The sequence below is a fragment of the Halyomorpha halys genome, unplaced genomic scaffold, assembly GCF_000696795.3.
Source record: "Halyomorpha halys isolate HHAL.00 unplaced genomic scaffold, Hhal_1.1 Scaffold2238.1, whole genome shotgun sequence".
NCBI classification, from domain to species: Eukaryota; Metazoa; Arthropoda; class Insecta; order Hemiptera; family Pentatomidae; genus Halyomorpha; species Halyomorpha halys.
Window position 1 is genome coordinate 64,060 of NW_027108055.1, and position 19,961 is coordinate 84,020.

Sequence of the window (19,961 nt, forward strand, 5' to 3'; positions counted from 1 at the left end):
AATAATCAAATTAAAAAATAAATAAAATTTAACGAATATTAGCAAAATTAAATAAAATATAAATTGCGTTGATGACCAATGAAGTTTTGCTCCACTAAACAAACAAACGCATACTTGACTCATTCCAGAAGACTATCGTGGAATTCATATACTAGACTTAAAAGGCAACTTAACTGACAATTGTATAGACTGCTAAGTAGAAAATCGCGACTTTCAGTACATAAGAAATTACTACTTTACAAAAAATTAATAAAACCTATTTGGACTTATGGACTAGAACTGAAGGCGATATCTAAAAACGCTAATATCAAACGCGTTCAATCTTTTCAGTCCAAAGTCCTTGGATCAATAGGCAGAGCTCCTTAATAGAAACTCACTCCTTATCCTAATCCCCTAGAACAATCTCCCTATCTAGCATTATCCATCAATACAATCCTCCCTGAAGGTTAAAACGGCAGTGGTCCAGAAACCTATTGTAAATTATATTAGTGGTCTGATGGCTAGATTCTCCATTCAAGTCCTGAGCGTCTGCGGCTAGCACCCTCATCGTCCACTGGCTTTTAATACCGGTAAGGCGATTGAGAGAGAAGTACCGGAGTACTCTACCGGAGTAGGAAGAGCTCAATTCGGAGTTCCTCGAAGGATTGCGTTTAAGATGTTATTTTACTATAAGTTAAAAAAAAAAAATGTTTAATTATATTTTTTTTCTCTTTTATGTCTTCATTTTTTTATCATTTAATTTATATATTTGTAAATATAGTGTGAATGAGCTATATGATCCCAATGACCATTGTCTAAAAATATAAGACAGAATGTAATAGAAAAAATCTTTGGCTTAATTTTCTTATTTACTTAATTAGAAAGAACAAATTGCTTTAATAAAATACTGAGATCTAATCCGGCCCTAGACCGATTAAACCTCTTTGATGACGACAGAGGCTAGTATAAGAACAGTAATATACTTAGGTATCTCTAAAGGGGAGCTGTAATATGAGAGTATATTCCAAAATCAAATACAAGAACGCAGTGGGATTATTGAAGTGATATTGCTCCGCTCAAAGATACATATAAGCACACCCACTCCGCAATATTAACATCGCTTATGCCTTTCTTATTCTGGATCTACACCGCGTTCCACTTGCCGCAAATCCAAGACTCATTTTCATTATAAAAAGGAACGAAATAAAGATGGGTAAAATGAATGGAAACACAAATATCATCAAATTGGGTGGTAGATGATAAAAAATCATAGAAATGGTTCTGCATAACTTTTAATTCAACTTTCATTCTAGATTTTTTATCAAATACTTGTTAATCTAATTACCCAAACATCTTATCTATGCTGTGCAAAATAAAAAATAACGTGCTAAACTTAATTGACAAAAATTTAAAACAAAGTATATACCAGTGATTCCCAAAGTATGCGCCGCGGTGACGTCATAAGGACGCCGCGAAATATTCAATTATTTAAAAAAAACACTATAGAAAAACTAAACACTATAGAAAATAAAAATTAATGAAGAGTGTATCAGTGATTATTTTCCTTGTTGATCCAGTTTGTAACCTCCAATGAAATTAATTTATCTTCCAATATAAAATCCATTTGAGTTGATCACCTACAAGATCTTATAGTTCAGAAAATACTTCGAAGCAGATAGTGATAAATTTACATGGATTCAAGACCCATTTAGAACTAAGGCTGCATTAGAATTCGGAAGAATTTCTTATTGACTTGTCTTGCGATAATACTTTAAAGATAAAATTTGGTAGCTTATGGTACTTTCTGATCAGTATAATAGCCACTGCTTAGTGGTAAAGCTCTACAAATACAAATTCCATTTGAACTTCCTACTTGTGAGAATTCGGCGGTCACGGTAATAAAAAGTAAATATCGCTCGAAAATTAACGTTGAACAAGGAATAAGGGTCTCCATACCCAATTTTATTCCGAGATTCGAGAAGTTGTGTAGTGAGCATCAAGCCCATCCATCCGGTTAATAATGTTAATCAATAAATTGTTTGTGAATTTAAAATTCGTGTTTAATTTATTTTTCAACTAACCTAACCACATGATGGTAGTCCTGTCTCAATATAGATACTACCGAAACAGTCGAAATTAGATATTTTATAATATCGCAAGGAAAATATTAATATTTGTTTTTAATTTTTCGCTGTTAAATGGGTAATCGCTTTTAAAAAAGGAAGTTTTCTAATTTTGCCAAAAAGTCAAATATTTGATGTATTACGGGCGCCGCAGGAAAAATCCGATATTTTATGGAGCTGCAAACCGAAAAAGATTGGGTACTTCTGGTATATACATAAAATCGATAGGATTTTAATATATACTATCTTACAACGGACTTCATTATTCAGTCTGAAGGTAGGGGTAGTTCTCTAATTAATTAAAACCCAGAGAACATAAATATTTATTTCTTGGAAATTCTAAAACAAGACTAACTGAACACAAAGGTGATGATGCAGCATACGTTCCCTTTGTTTTGTGCCCAAAAACCGAGACTTGACGGATCGGCCAACTCACACCAGCCAATTCAAATAGCCCATTTCCAAGCCTGCCGATGCGTGAATTAGCTTTAGTTTGGCAAATGTTTAGAAGCAACTTTAGGTTTTAGAAGCTCTTATCGGATATCGCATCTTCAGTGTAAACACATCCTTAGGCGAGTACATCAGAGTAAAGAGAGAGTGAGCTATCATCGCCCCTTCCTTGCAGGGTGATTTATTTTATACTCTCGGAGAAGAGGCTGTTAGAAAGATTTCTTTATCTCAGTGGAAGTAACGACCATTTTGTTAAATGGGGCCTTTTTTTTTAAAGCGCCATTTCAAAAGCTCTGCTCACAAAACGCCCCCCTGAAGTACTTTTTATTTATATGGCTCAACGAGAAGACGGCTCATTTGCTACGTTCTTGCTCTCTTTTGAAATTCTCTCTTTAAACATATGGCATCCTTCTAACTTATGAATGTTTAAAATACTATTTAAAAGTAATACAGAGGTTCAAACTTAAGCCATAGTCCCCCCTAAATTAACTATACATTAAAATTATTGACCGTAACTAAATATGAAGGAGATCAGGGGTGCGGTCAATAAGGGACAGAAGATAGTTAACTATTGCCGACGTTTCACCCCACTTCGTAGGGCTTCATCAGGGCTAAGAAGATACAAAACAACTAAAAATATGTTGACAGGTAAGATAACAAGATGAGTATAAAGTTAGCTAATGGAGGATTAAAAATTATGTAAATATAAGTGAAAAATATATTAAAAAACTAACAAAAAAGAAATAAAAATAAGATATACGACAATAACTATATATAAAAAAGAAATAACAGAGTATTAGATTTAAAATGAACAGAAGACGTAATAACAAGTAAAAAGAAGAGTAGATATAAGAGAAAAAAAAATGTACAAACTAAGAGACAGAAAACTATAGAGATAAGATGAGAATAATTAAAGATAAAGAAATAATTAACTTAAAAATAACAATAAATAAAGAAAGAACGTATCAGAACCACCCTATCTGTCGTGCTGAAAGACAGACAACGAATGGTAAATATGTTTTTGTTTTTATTTATCTTATATTAACTTTTCTATTTTTACGGGTTATTATGCCTTCTGTTCATTTTAAATCAAATACTCTGCTATTTCTTTTTTATGTATATTTTTTGTACATTTTTATGTTATTTTTTATTTTTATTTACATAATTTTTAACTCCACCTTAGTTTAATTATTGTAAATCACTTTTCAAAATTTTAATTAAAATGGGAAGACTTAAGATAGTTAAATCGAGTAATAGTAAAAAAGTGGCTAAATTAAAAAAAAAAAAGCATGAAACTCCATCACTAGTATGTAGTGTCGAGTATTGGTCGATCTACGACATGTCACAATCTCAGAAGAGGATGTCATAACCCAAAAATATTAGAAGGCAAACCCGCCCCAATAAAACCCCCTTTTGTTTTCATACCCATCATTCAAGAGTAATAACAGTATTACTTCATACATATGTAATACAAGAAATGTATTATGAATACTTTAGTGCGTCTGTTCCCTTTGGTTGCCTTGTGGCATTATAAAGTATTGTTATAAGTCCAGCTAAGGTCTAGTGCAGCGTATGCCAAACACCGTAGAATTATTGGAATATGCTCACGCTGTTTTTCAATTTCAGGAGCTTTTCAAATATTCCTCGACTTAACTATCTTAATGTATCCTCTTCCCGTTTGAAGCAAATATTTCCAAAAGATATCGTTCCCTGGGGATCTTAGTGGGGAGGGTCTGGCCGGGAAGGATGGTCTTTTATGTGTTGTGATCTCCTCATGTCGTACATTGACCAACCTACTCGCTATAAATGTCATATAATATAAGTGGCAAACTCCGTACTAAGGCCTTCAATCTCTATAGTTTATCTGGGCATAAAATTGGATCGCCACTCTCAGGTCATTGCTACACATACATGAAGACTAAACGAGTCCGTCTCAGATCATACCGGTTACACCACCTTTTATCATCACCAGTACTCTCACTAAGGCTCAAACTCCAAATTTATAAAAGTATTTTGAGACCAGCACTTCTATATGGTGCTCCACTCTTCACCCATCTCAGAGAAGGGACATCTACAACGCTTCCAGGATACAGTGTTGCGGAAGATTGTGCGGCCAACATCGCTGAAGAAGATGAAGACAGATCAACTACACGAGCTCTTCGAACTACCCACTGTGCCCGAGTTCATCCAACGCAGGCACATAAAGTTTTTCGACTCTCTACGGCACCAAAGAAATCCTCTCTTCAGGACCCTTACACCAGCGCCCCCTCCGGTGCGTTGGCAACAAACCAGATAAGAACTCAGAAACGACGTGCCAGCACACGTATTTAGGGAATAAGTTTTTTTAGGTTTAGTTTAAATTTCAAAACCAATGTGTACTCCAGCATTATATATTCATGCTAAAAACCATAAATGAAATTCAGAAATAGGGGTTATGAAAAAAACACGATTTAGCGACGATCCTATATCACTTTTGAAATATTGTCTTAAAACGGGAAGATATGACTTAAGTTAGTTAAATCTAGCAATATTTAAAAAGTGGATAAAATTGAAAAAGCGGCGAGAAAATATTTTAACATTATATTTTTAGTTGTTTTGTATATTTTTTGGCGAATCGTCAGGAAATAAATAGTTGATAACTATTTTTCGTCCCGTTTTTGAACGCACCTCCGAACATCTCCTTCATGGATTGTGCAATAGTGAAACATGTTCAATTTTATATTCCTAATTGCTCAACTTTTAAAAGCTGTGAAGCAAAACTAGAACTCTCCTCCCCTCTACCCCCACGTTTCTAAGTTTTCAGAACTATGACCAGTCCATTTATGTTTAGGTTTAGTTTTCCCACAGCTTTTTTGTTTGTTATACTAAGGAAAATATTTTTTATGACTTTGTAGCAGTTATTTGAGAAGCATAGAGAACGGATTTTCTCATGACAAAGCCCAGATGATCCAATAACCGTAACAGCCCTGAGGACCATTTACTGTTTGCGTAACCCAGTTGTCCTCGTTTCAGCGAATTGGCATTCACTTTAGCACTAATAATTCCGCAGTTGATATTGATATCAATTCTCAGAATTCTATTGCGTTGCATTTATTTCTCATAGTTATACATATGTAACTTTTAATTCCCGGGTGGGCGGTCGGATCTTTCAAGATTAAGTTAGTCATTAAAATGTAAATAACTACTTAAATCTAATAGATGAAATAGTTATGCCAAATAAAAACTGCATGAAATATGCAGGTCTCAAAAATAATGCAAAACCTGAAAAATGGAAAAGAGGTTAATGATGATGACCCGAAGGTTCGATGCCGATAACACCAATCATTCTCTACATACTTCAGTCCCGTGACGCCAGTCCAAAACTAAATCATTCTTAATGCAATCCTCCCACCTACGTTTCGGTCTAACCTTCGGGACGTTTACTCGTCGTTTTTATTAACATTTTAGAGATCCATTTATTACTATCGACGAGTCCTGCTAGTACAAGAGCCCAAGAGGAGAAAAAAGGCAGTTATTTCACCCCAATTTTCGATTACTTTAATGAAAACTATGTATAATTACTAGTCAAAACTGATGAGCCTGCCAAGTATAGGTTGGGTATTAAAAAATGGTGGCTGTTTCAAAAGTTTAAAAATAATTAATTTTTTATTCGGAGCAATAAGTAAGTAAGTTATTCGGAGTAAATTTGCTAAAATGTAAGCCCTAATAGAGCTATTTACGTTCTATTATTCTCGAGATATAGCTTTTTAAAAAGCAAAATTTCATAAAAATGTTGTATGGAACGTGCTGAAATATCAGTAGTTAGTTAATTTATTTTGAGAAATCTCAGGAACTATGTGAAGTACAGATGTCTATTAGCACTCAAATTAAAGCTAGTTTAATGAACTATATAGTAATTTATGACTTTTATTTTCGTAGGAGTAGTAGTTTTCATTAAATTTGCTAAAATAAATTGATTTATAGTTGTTCGGACAAATTTTTATTTGCCAAATTTATACTCATATGTTAATATCATAAAAACAACTACCCCTAAGAAGATAAGTGTGATAAACTACTTTATAATAAGTTAAATTTCCTTTATTTTGAGTGTTCGCAGACATATGTGCGTCTTATGGGTCTAGAGATATATTTTTCAAAAATCCAACATTTTATACAGTTGTTCGTAGGGGGTTGTCATAACCCTACTCTTCCTCTAAGCAAAAATAACGCTAAGGAGTGGGGATTAGACCACACCCCTTGAAGGCAACTTTAAGTTGAAGTTAATAGGGATTTCGCAGATTAATATAATTATCTGTAAAACCGTTCATGCTTCTTTCTCTGTTCTTTTCAAACTCATTTCAATGGGAATATTAAGAATCCCAAAATAAATTTACTCTTCTAGAAAGTAAGGAGTGAATATAAAATTGAATTAACTTGGTCAATTTTTCAATTAATATAAATTAATTTCTTTTAAGAAAAATATTAAAACAAAGTTTGGTACAAATAAGTAACGGAGAAAGTTGTATATAAATATATGTATATATATATATGTATATATATAAAGTAAAAACAGTAAACATCATTCTTTAGAATACTTAATGTTTACAACAAAAAATCTACTGTGAATTAATAGTATTAAAAAAACAAAAACGATATAAACAAAAAATAGGAGCACGCTTTGAGTAACTCAAATTTTTCTTTAAACCCGCTAGGAAGTGATTTTTGGCTTACAGAGTGCGACAGCAACTCAGCATACCAGATGCCACGCCTACGAAAGGAATGGATCCCGCCTTCTGACGTCACTCCCTAGAAACGTACCTTATCCAAGAGGAAATTTCACAACGCCCGATTCTGAAGCGATACAATATTATTTCTTTTTATTGTTTTCCTACTATTAGTCATCCATTTGGCATTATGCTTTCACCAATATTAATAAATATGGAAGGGTCTGCTGCTGCAGGAGTCATTCCACTGCACTAGTATAAGGGATTTTACATGTTTCCTCTGGAGGATACATCCACGATTTTAACTTCATTATTATTACTTGAGCGCTGATATCTTCCTATTCGTTTCCCCTAATCTTAAAACATAAGGGGCCCATATTAAAAGTTATTGTATTATCTTTCCTTATCCTTTCCCAAACACCATTTGTTTTTTTTAATATTGGGGAATTATTAGATCTTTGCTACTTGGAAAAAAAATATTCTTATCATTTATTTATTTTGCTTGAATAAAGTACATATTTCAATAAATAAATAAAATTCATAATACAATAAATTAAAAGACGTATGAAATACAACAATCATGTTAATTAAGATGGCCACCTTCTAAATAATATGAAGCCACAAATAATGCTAAATTTAATTTCAGGGAATTTATTTACTAAATGGATTCTATGTAAAACATTACTTGGTTTATGTTTCCTTAGTTTAATCTTTGATATTGAATGGAAAACTATAAAATCTTTTTAATATTGCGTGTTCAAAGCAAATAACATTATTTTAGCTAGATAGCTTTGCTCTGCTGAATAGGGGAAAATAATAAGTACGAGAGCATGTCTGATTACACTTATTGATGTAATTTGTTTATCAATAAATATAGTAACAAAGTACAATATCATTTATGCTAGTGGGGAAAAATAGAATATTTTTTTTTTTTTATTCGAGTAGAAATACAATACAACACGAACTATAATTTTAAAAAATGTAAAATTTATAAAATAAAATGTTTAAATTCGGTTTTTCTTCCTCACAAACTAAAGGTAGGGAAGCTTTGTATTCATCTAGAAATTAATATTTATATATGTCCTCGGAATCTTATATTTTTAAGCGAATTTTACATTTTTGATAATATGGAACAAATTTGGTTCCATGTTGTGGGTCTGTTGTCAAATGTGAGTTGCCCCATATTCAATACAACCTGTTATCTGATATTGATGAAATTTAGTGAAATTATGCGGGTTCGTGCTTGGTGAGTCCCAAATCAATTTCGTCAGATTCCGCCAACTTTCGCTCATGCATGCATAATTTTCGACAGGACATCTATATTTCGAAGAGGGCAAGTACAATTTGGCAGAAATCTTTAGATTTATGTAAAATGAATCTAGTATAAATTTCAAAAAATCTTAATCTACTTTCGTGAAGGATTTAGGACATGCTTCTTTTATTTTTTTAAAATTTGTTATCCATCTGCTTCTCATTGACCCAGCTTAGGACTAAGGTTGAGGAACCATCTTGGAACTAACCTGTAAAGTCCCTGAAAATTTCATCAAAATCGAATGAATAGAAGCAGAATTATGTTTGTTTCACGGATTTGACTACAGAGACAGATAGTAAACCAAATTTGTTTCTAGCTTTATAAAATTGAAGGCAAGAGGAAATTCTGAAGGTAAAGCTTTTTCACTTTTGCATGAATACAAGAAAGCTACCTTCAGTAGTAGAGAAACATTGGAACTTACTGGGACTACAAAAGTAATTCTAATTTTACAATTACATATATTGGCCAAAAAACAGTGTGGCTACACTTAATTATAACTTATACTAAAATGTGTATAAATAATTTTAAATGCAGGGAAGAAAAAATAAATTAATTAAAAACTGACTAAATACATAAAAAACAAAACAAAAAAGTAGTTACAAAATATCTGTATTATAATATTATATTATTGGATTAGATTATTGAAGTAAAAGGTAGTTAAATAGAAGGGTTTTAAGCGAAGGAAGTGTTCGTACATGGCGTATGTTAGAGGGAATGGAGTTCCAGTGATATGCAGCTCAGGTAAAAAATGATTTATCAAACACAGCAGTTCGGTGAGGTGGAGGGTAGATATCAGATAAACGGGACCTGGTAGTACGGGATTGGACAGTTTGACTTGCAGGTTTTCTAGGATATAGGAAGGGCGTCGAGCACTAACTGCTTGGAATAAAAAGGAAGCTAGGAAATACTCCATCGGAAGCCACTTCAGCTCAGCGTAATACTGGGTTATGTGCGTATCTCTGCTGATCCCAAAAATAAATCGTACTGCGCAATTCATAACACTTTTAAGTTTAGATTCGAGATTAATACAAGTCACTTCATATCATGTCACACCAACATGACGCTTCATATCATGTCACACCAACATGTCGCTTCATATCATGTCACACCAACATGTCGCTTCATATCATGTCACACTAACATGTCGCTTCATACCATCGATTTAATTTTTTTCAACAAAAAAAAATGCTATTGAACTCTTTATATAAATTTAAAATTAAATAGCCTTTAATTTGAGCAAGGTCTTATTCCCATTGATACAGTTTGACAGAGCGTAAATGTCGATTTTGCAAAACAGCTGTAACATAAAATATTATTAAAAATTATTGACTTTCGATATCTCTTCTTTTTTTTTTTTCTTCCGGCAAAGAAGCACCGCGGCCACAGAGGGCCTATTGTTATGCCGTCCCTCCTCTGCTCAGAACAAGCCAATTAATATCTCTTAATTGGAACAGCCCTAATGAAACTCTACAAAGAGGCGCGAAACGTCAACAAACAAATAGTTGTTAACAATTTTTTGTTTACTTTTGACTGCACTTCCGACCATATTCTTCATAATTTGAAATAATTCAGGCAATCATTTATATATAAAAAATATTATTATGTTTTCATATACTCAAGTTTACATGTCTAAGTAAATCTCCGTTAACCTCGGTTTCTTTCAAAAGGATAAAACCCTTCTTATCCAGTCAATCGAAGGTTATTTATAGACCAAGTCTTATTTTCTTTTAGAAGTTATACCAGTGCTTTCCTATCTCGTGGCAAATCTCCTTTGATTTATTTCCTTTTTTATTAGAAAACCATTTAGGAAAGGTTTCCTGATGTTCATACAATATGAAATTCAACTTTTTTTTTAATAATTTATTTATTGTTATTTACAACTGTATACAAATATATATTCAACAAGTAAATTTTCTGTAGGTGACATAGTGACATGATACAAACATGTGAGAACTCCAATGACATTTCTAGAGCAGAAGGTCTCTAGGTCATCTTCTTTTCAGACGTCTAGGAGGATCATTACTTAGTGAAGGAGAAGCCAGGTTAGAAACAAGCAGATTTGAGTGGTTGGGAAGTTTATCATGGAAGGATTGATAACTGGTTCTGGCCAAATCGGCAACATACGAGACATTGAGGTCCTGATGGATGACTTGATTCGTGGCAAAGTAAGGAGCTTTAAGGATTTTGGACTGTAAGGATTAGATTCGGGAGGAATTTGATGGTTTAGTGAAGCTCCAAAGGTCAACTCCGTATGTCCAGATAGGCCTTAGAATAGTCACATAGATCAGTCTTTTGAAATGGATTGGCAGTTTAGACCGTTTGTCTAGTAAATGTTGTAATAGTCGGAATCGACGAGCAGTCTCCTGTCTTATCAGTCTTGTATGAGGATTCTATGCCAGTCGTTAGTCCAGATGTTGTCCTAAGTAACGGATCTGTTCGACAGGAATAAGTAGGGTATTATTAAAGGATATTGTGGGGCAAGAGGTTTACGACGAAGGAAGGGTAAATGTGATTTGGTGGGATTTATTGGAATTTATTTTAATCTTCCAGCTTTGACACCATTCTTCAAGGATGGTGATGTGGGATTGGAGTGAAACTCAACTTGAAGAGTATGTTTTGAGAACGATGTTCTGGAGATTTTTTCGTCTTTCAAAGAAAGGCAATGGACTTGGAAATACCGATTTCAATAAAACTGTTTTTGGTGATGTTAGGTCGAACATTTTCGAGATATGTCTATATAAATACCATTAAATAAGTTTTGGATAAGAAATCAAAAAATATTTAAACAAGTCAATTTTGAAACATTATATTTCTCAGATAGCAAAAAAGTTGTGCAAAACAGAGCTACCTTAAAAAAAGTAGAACCTGGAGGTAAAAATGTTGTTCTGGATTTATCTAAACCTGACCCAATACAAAATCTAATAATTTCATAACCTTGAAGTAAACTAATTCTATTTTATTGTAGGATGATAGTCAGGGTGGTACCAAATAAAGGTAATAAAGGTACCAAAATAGTATAAATAATAATAATTAAATTAAATTAATAATAATAATTAAATAAATAAAGGTACCAAAATAGTATAAATAATAATAATTAAATTAAATTAATAATAATAATTAAATAAATAAAGGTACCAAAATAGAAGTCAGAGCTGTCAGATTGAAACAAAGATGACAAGTGCCAAAGTTTCAAGCCGTCGTTAACACTAAATAGTTGTGTTTGGTTGTTGCAGTTGGTTAACAATAAATAGTTTTCTTCTACTATTTTGATACCTTTATTGACTGCCACCCGGACTATCTTCCTACAGTCTACTTCATACGGTCAGCTATCTTCTTCCAATAATTATTTTTTATTTTTATTCTTAAGCTAAAATAATTCTTTCATTAATGGATAGGTAGATAATCCAGGGTAGGTAATCCAGAACTAAACCCAGCAACATCCCTAAATCTTACATAATACAAGAAAGATACATAAGTTATCTAATGCTGCAATAGTAAAGTTTACAGTACCTTTAGTGTAGAAAACTTCTTTTAGACTGTCTCCTTTGAAGTGGCCATGGATAGGGAGATTCTCACTTCAACAGCTGTCCAAATTGGTATTTCTTAGCTGCAACATTAATCTTAAAATTTATGTGATAATAATACTAATTATATGTTCACTTGTTTTTTATATAATATCTACCCTACCTTAGTTTACCTTTTTGTATCTTATTATCTTACTATTTCATAATGTTCTTTGTTGTTTTTGTATCTTTTTAGCCCTAATGAAGTTTTACAAAGTGGGGCAAGACATCGGTTAATAAATAGTTCAACACTATTATTGTTCTTTTCGACAGCAACCCTGACCATCTTCTTAATATTTAAACTTTACTAATCAAACATACATTTTATAGTAATGACAAAAGTTTATTTATATAGTTATAATTGTAATATATACATATAGTTTTATTTATGACCATGTGGTTTCTTTTCAGGTTGAGCAGATTACTGCAGAATACAAAGCAAGAGCATTGCAGCACCATCCAGACAAGAATGCAGGAGACAAAGAGGCAGAAGTTAAATTTCAAAAATTGAAGGTAATCTAGTTTTGTATTAAATTAATTTGTTTGAAATTTTTAGATAGTTTGGAAATTTTTTTGGTATTGAATTAATGTTTGGTTACACATTTTCTCATGCTGCACAGGAAGCGAAAGAGGTGCTTTGCGATCCTGAAAAAAGGAAGAATTATGATAAATGGCGCAACAGTGGCATTTCGATGAGCTATAAGCAATGGTTGGGAATGAAAGAGCATGTTCATCAGGTATAGTAATAATGTACTCAAATTATTTATTATTTGAGTTAAATTAAATAAATAACAGTTGGTGAAAAATTTAATTCTGCTTATAGGTCCTATATAAAAAAATATATCACACTTCAACAATAACCTTCAAGCATTATTCATATTTTTCTTGCCCTTAATAAAAACATCTTTGCTAATTTTGAAACAATTAAACCTATTTTTATTTTGTATATTTACAGATAAATGTATTAATCTCAAAAGTTACATTAAATTTATTGATTTTTCTTTTTTCTTCTCTGAAGTACTGATTTTACCATCAACCAAGAAAATTATACAAGATCTCACTTTCCTAGAAAAAAATTTTGCTCGCCCTTAAATGGAAATGCCAAATTATTATTTTCAATAATAAATTTCAGTTTCAGGAAATTCCAGAGGTTTTATATTACATACAAATGCAGTCTCTCACTCAAGCCACATCGTGAGATCATTTCACCTCATGCCTCAATAGTTTTTGGATTGACAATAATAACACGATAGAATTAGTATTTTAATTTTTAAAATCACAAAATTTAATGTCACAAATATAGCATCAAACAGACTAAAAATAAAAATAAATAAGTAATAAAACGAATAAGAAAGAAATGGTATTTATTACCTGAAGATTTACGCCATTAAACAAAAGCAAACTAACAAACTTATTCTAGAGACTTTTTCATAATTACCTAAAGCTATTGGTTACTGCATTGTCTTAATTCAATTTTTGTTAGTTCTGAATTCTAAATTAAATAAATAAAAAAATAATTAAATTAAATTAAAATAAATAAATATTGACATACATAAGAAAAGAAATTTAGTATCAGTATGAAATTAAGTAAAATCTTAGAACTAAAATTGAAACCATGGAATTTTGCCACAAAGGAGTAAAACGTGCAATCTTGTGCAATATAAAATTAGGATTATTTCATTGTTTGGTGCAATGTAGAGCTAGGGAACAAAAGATTCAATTGCACAAAAGTCCACTCTCTAGTTATAAGCATTAAATACCTTAATCGTATGTATCATTATAGTTTGAAAAATAAAGTCAATACAAGATATCCATGAATATATTTAAAATTAATTTATTATTTTTCATGGTAAGTCAATGCATTGGACGACCTTAAAGACAAAGGATAGGATGCTTGGAGTTGGAGGCGAGAGTTCAGGAAAAGCTCCACCAGCAAACAGGAGAGCTTCAGAGGGCGGAGCTAACATCCATTGGGGAGGTCGCTCGAACGTCCAATGGGAAAATCAGCCGCCCAGCGATCTGGTCAAAGGGTTCAGAAATTATGAAATTTAAAAAAAAATAAATCAAAGAAAAAATATCCTTACTATATAGCATACATTCCCATTTTATTTCACAATTTTTTATAATCTAACTGTAATAATTTTATTTTGATTTAATTTGTTTTTAAATTGGTGTGGTTTTTATAAATTAAAAAAATATATATAAAAGAAATATTTATAAAGTAGATATTGCTGAAATAATGGAGAAAAAAATTGAAACTATTGGTATAATATAGACAAAAGAAACAAATAAACATAAACCTTTACGTTCAAACAGGATACCTGCCTACATGTTTATCCCGCCAGCTATAAACATGAATCTATGAAATATTTATAAAATATTCTTAATTGATGCACTGAAGTGCCAAATGAGTATCTACTTTGAAATATATTGAGTCAACTGTCAAGACCACAAAAGGGAATGTATGCACAATATTGTCCCAGTCTATTATTACATGTTTCAATGGAGATTTGTCCAATTATATTTATTGTATGTTCGGTTCTGTAGGCAGATTGTACGCCCTAGCCAATGAAATTCAACAAGTTAGACAACAAGTCTCATCATTTTTGCCTAATATCATTGATAACAGTAAAGAATAAAAAAAAAAAATCATTGGCTGGGGTTATGAAGTAACATACTTTCAAAGATGTATGTTAAGAACCATTTCAGTGTTTATAGATGTTTCTATGCAGCTCATAATTAAGTAGGTGTTTAATTTAAATTTTTTAGAACATCTCCCTTATAAATGTTTCGGATAGTAAAATATAATGTAAGTGTTGTGATGTTTTTTGACAATCCCTGTTTGTTACACCAGTGAGAGCTGTTGACATCATAATATGGTCATTTTGCACGTAGATGTTCCTTTCTCATCTATGACCTAGTAGTTCAGAGGTAATACAAAATGGTATTTCAGCTAATGAGATCTATTTACAATTAAATGTATTAGGGAGGAGAGGAGAACAATTCCTCGTAACATCGTAAAGTTGAATCTTAAGCTGCTGATAATGTTTCTCATTTATCTTTAAGTAATGCAAAACAACCTCTATATATATTGAACTAGATGGTTCCAAAAAAAAAAATTATAAAATAATTCCAATTTTATATAATGATTAATTAGTATGTGTGTAGTACGCACTAAAGCAAATACAATTACATTTCTAGAATTGAATAAAATTGTTTAGGGTCAGAGAAAAGAATCTCTATAAAGAGAGATTTCAAGTTCAATGAAGAGATTAATCACAAAGTTAGTAAGAAAACTTAGTAACCATTTTGGTGTCATTATATTTAATTGAAAATACAAAATTCATAATTGTTAATGTGCTTATTAAAATAATTTACGGTAAAGAAAATAATAAAGACAGACTTTAAATGATAAAACATGATTATAAATTTTTTTCCCATGACATCATATCTCGATAGAGAGAAAATGCAATCAATTAATTAATTATTTAAATTTTTAATGCAATTAGCATAATGGTCCAACAAGCATTTCTAATAGCAAACATATCAATATTTCTTTTTTTTTCTTTCTTTTTTATGTTCACTCTCCAGCTTATTTAATTTTCACTGTAAATACGATTTTGTATTATCTATAAAAATTTTAGTAGCATCAACGTATGTATATCTACATTTCTTATTTAAATGTATGGTCTATTATGGAATTATAAATTTTATAATTGTTATGTTGTAAATATATTTTTGTAAATTTAGATATTTATCAAGAGTTATGTATATTTGTTTTTAAATTGTAATCAGTACACGTTTCAACTATAAAAAAAAACTTATATATTTAACTGTTACTTGTATTAAATTATTTATTTATAATTTTTGAATCGTTCGTCCAAGTCATCAGTGGGCGCTAAGTCAATGAAACATATTTTTAACAGAAACAAAGGAGAGTACCAACCTATTTTTAATACTATATTCATTCAATGTAATTAAATTCACTATTTATCTACTAAATATGAAACATTCGAAAACAGGGTATGGAAAATAGCATTTATGAAAGATTGATACTGAAATAAGTAAGGATACATATAAAACCATTTTGCAATGTTTATGGCTCTTGCTCTTGGAAGGTGCTATATTTTCCTATGTGTCACTATATTCCTTTTTTTTCGTCTTTGATTAATGTCCATTTCTATATAAATGTATAAGATAATTCTGTACCCTTGATAGTGGACCCAAATTTTCTTTGAAGTACAGCTATTTACTTCAGCATCCTGTTGTATGTATTTGAATATGAAATAAACTTGATATGCATACTTCATTTCATTGAAATTCCTTTCAGTTTGAGGTGATGCAGAGACACTTTTTAACCCTTCAATTTCTTGAAGAATTACTGAAGTAAGTATTGTACACTAAGATTAAATTGTATTACAAGTACAATACTTAAACCTATGACAGTAGTATGAGTAATTTTTACTCTTGTAAAACAATTTCTTCTCCCTCCTTTACAATTTCTGTCTACCACTCCTTCCTCCTGTCTAAGCCTGCATAGGACTGCTAAGCTATGAATATACGCAGCAAATACGCTACATTTGTTGCTTGACTATTCCAAAATCGGTAAATACTATAAGTTATTGATTTATTTTTTCAATGATGATAAAAAAAAAAAAATTGTTTCATCTCAAAACCAAGTAGAGAGAAATGCTTTATTTGTCATACTGCCCAAATTCATTGGGTTGCTACAATATACAGTATACCTATCAATCTATGACTGGATATATATATATATATATATATATATATATATATATAAAAACTACGTATATTAACAAGAGACAAAAACAATTTTTTCCTACCTTTTCCTTTTTCAAACAATAATCACTTTTCTTCTTTAAATTCATATTACAATTTACCTATTCATTCAATATGCTATTCTCCCTGTTTCAATCTCTCATAGCTCTCCCCTCCAGTGATCCGTTACACAAATTAAAATAATTTAGCATTAAATAGTAATGCAAAAATAAATCAAAGATACAATAGTCACAGCAGTAGATCAGTTTAAAAAAAAAACAAATAAATAAGTTAAAAACTAATCCATAAATTTAACAAATATATAAATGAGTTAAAAGAATGGAATAAATAAGTTTAAACAAAGATAAATAAAATAGCTAAATAAAAACAAAAATACTTTATTACTTCTTTAAAAAATAAAAAATAAATTAATACAGTTATGAATAATGAAAAATAATCCTATATTCAAGGAAAAAAAAAATATATATATATAACTACAAATAAAAGTTTTGTAAAACAGTTCAATTGGATTTCAGAAACAAAGAAAAGAAAATTTCAATAACAAAGCCTATTTTTGGTCAAACATTGACACAATAAAGCATTGTTGAGAATTTGCATCTAATAATATATTGTGAAAAATAGGATGCCAATATGTATAATTTTAATATGTTTATATGTTTTCAGGTTTATTAACTCTTTTCAAGAAAAATGTACGCTTATAGTTTTTATGAAGGTGCAATAGAAGTTCATCATAAATAATCAAATTGTTTTTCGTACTACAGTTATTTAAGCCAAGATAATAGAAATAGTAAACATTGAGGAAACAAGTAAAACAAAACTCTATCTTCTAAAGGTACCATACAAAAGTTGCTTAAAACCATGTTATTCTACAGACTACAGCTTTTCATTGGAAGCCATGTGAAAAAAAAAAAATTCAGACATTCAACACATGATAAAATTGTAAAAAAAAAAAAAAAATAATGGCAGTTAAAGTGAAGAACAAACATCAGTTTCAAAACTTCAATGCTGACGATGGTGCTTTGATTTATTATGTAACACCACTAAGAGCAGAAGAAGATTGTAAGGAAGCTTCTAAAAACCTCTACAAGTGTAGTATACATCAACTGTAGGTTCTTAGGAAACAAAATAGTGTAACACCATTCACCAGTACAGACAAATACAATCTACTCAGCTCAGAGCTGTGCGTTATAATATTAAAATAAAATTACTATAATATGCAATATAATTATCACGTTACAAAACTTAAGAGAAGATAGGAAGTATATCACCATGTATGAAATCCTCATTTTAATTCTCTCAGCTAATGTTACTTCAAGAATATATTTAGTCTCGAAACCCATATGAGATGGGAAAAAGGAAGAAGAACTAGGAAGAGTAAAAAGGAGTGTAAAACTGATATCAAGAAGGCTTTTAAAAACAGTGTACTTACCTGTTAGAGGATAGAACAATTCAATGCAAGAAATGTCAGAAGAGGAAGTGACCAAGAAAGCATATATCTATTTCTACAATGAATAAGAATTAAAGGATATGAAAACGATTTATAAAGACTTACGTGAAGTAAGAAGCCTTTTTCCTAGCAAGGTTCAAAAGCTTATTCCAGTCATAATATTAAGTTGGGTTCCTCAAAATCTTCCTTCTATCGTCCAACAAATCGGCATTACATAGACATAGACATTACTTTTTTTTAATGGCTTGAATAATGTCTGTTCAGTTATAGCCCACTTACCATTTAAGCTCCATGCATCCATCATAGCTCTATTACTTTCAATTATCAAGAACAACTATTTATTAAAACATAAACATGTACTACTACTACTAGCATGGCTCTACAATCCAGTGACGAATCCTGGCCTCCTCCAGCAGCTTCCACCAATTGTCTTGCCCGCCATCCAACTCCGAAGCCCCAGCAGCAACACCATCAGCCCATCGCAGCTTTGGTCTTCCTCTTCTCTGCATTGACTTCCAAGCCAAGTCTTCTTGCAGGACCCACCAGAGCAAGGAAAGCGTTCGATACAGCCTGGAAGGAACATCCTATGATATCTATATCATCCGAGTACAAAAGGAGCTATACAGATGTATTAAGGATGTTGCCATTGGTCTGTATCTCAGCATCTCTCACTGCCCTCCTTAGCACAAGATCAAGGAGAAGGCAGGCTAAGGCATCTCCCTGGTGTAATCCCTTTATTGAAGGGAATTCCTCCGACCTCTCTCCACCGATCTGAACCATGCAGCTTATGTTGTTCATTGTAAGCCTCACGAGGCTTGCTAGGAATCTTAAATTCTTTAGAGCCTCATATAATTCTTCCCTATTCACGCTATCATAAACATGTATCCAAAGATATTTCCTGAATTCAATTAATTTCCCCAGTCAGTTTTTGGAGTTATATCCAAATAATCAGCACTGTCTTTTGATAGAAGGGAATCTATTTAAGTCAACTACGCTCTTTCTGGTTAGATTAAAAGAATCACTATAATATCAATATTACATACACTCATCGAAAAATGTCACATTCCCTTCAGAAATAATTTGCCATTTGTAGATCCTGTCCTTTGGTCCATTTGAACATAATGTTACATAATTTATTTTAAAAAGCGGTATTCATTGAAGAATTAGGGACAATATTGAGAAGTAAAATCATTATCTTAAGCCAAAATTAAAGATGAAGGACAACATTACTCATAAATATACTTTGTTAGATCCTGGACGGAATCAAAATTTAAAATTTTTGAATTAGGCTTCTTGCATCAAATAATAAGAACAAAGGGAGGAAAGTAATTTTTAAAAATGCATAAGTAAGAAGATATAAAAAACTGAACAAATGAAAAGATCTAAGTGAATGATAATCTTTTAACATGGCTATTTATTAAAAACAAAAATTATTTCCTTAAGCTACGAGAAGGAAATTTGGGCAAAACTGATATTACAGTGTATATTATATCACATACTTGTTCTAGGACAAGTATTATGATGACGAGTACTATGATTTCTCATTCCTTCAAGTAAGAGCTAAGCCAAAGGTCAGATCCAAAT

General features: G+C 31.3%; 1 protein-coding gene across 1 annotated transcript in view; it reads left to right on the top strand.

Annotated features, from left to right (window-relative positions):
* jdp (DnaJ domain-containing protein) overlaps positions 1 to 14,318 on the top strand; it is a 47,405-nt gene extending 33,087 nt beyond the window's left edge. The window contains exons 2-4 of the mRNA XM_014437051.3: positions 12,542 to 12,643; positions 12,751 to 12,867; positions 13,985 to 14,318. Of these exons, the coding sequence (XP_014292537.1) occupies positions 12,542 to 12,643; positions 12,751 to 12,867; positions 13,985 to 14,182 (417 nt within the window). The 3' untranslated portion in view covers positions 14,183 to 14,318. The remainder of the gene's footprint in view (positions 1 to 12,541; positions 12,644 to 12,750; positions 12,868 to 13,984) is intronic.
* Positions 14,319 to 19,961: the final 5,643 nt, after the last annotated feature.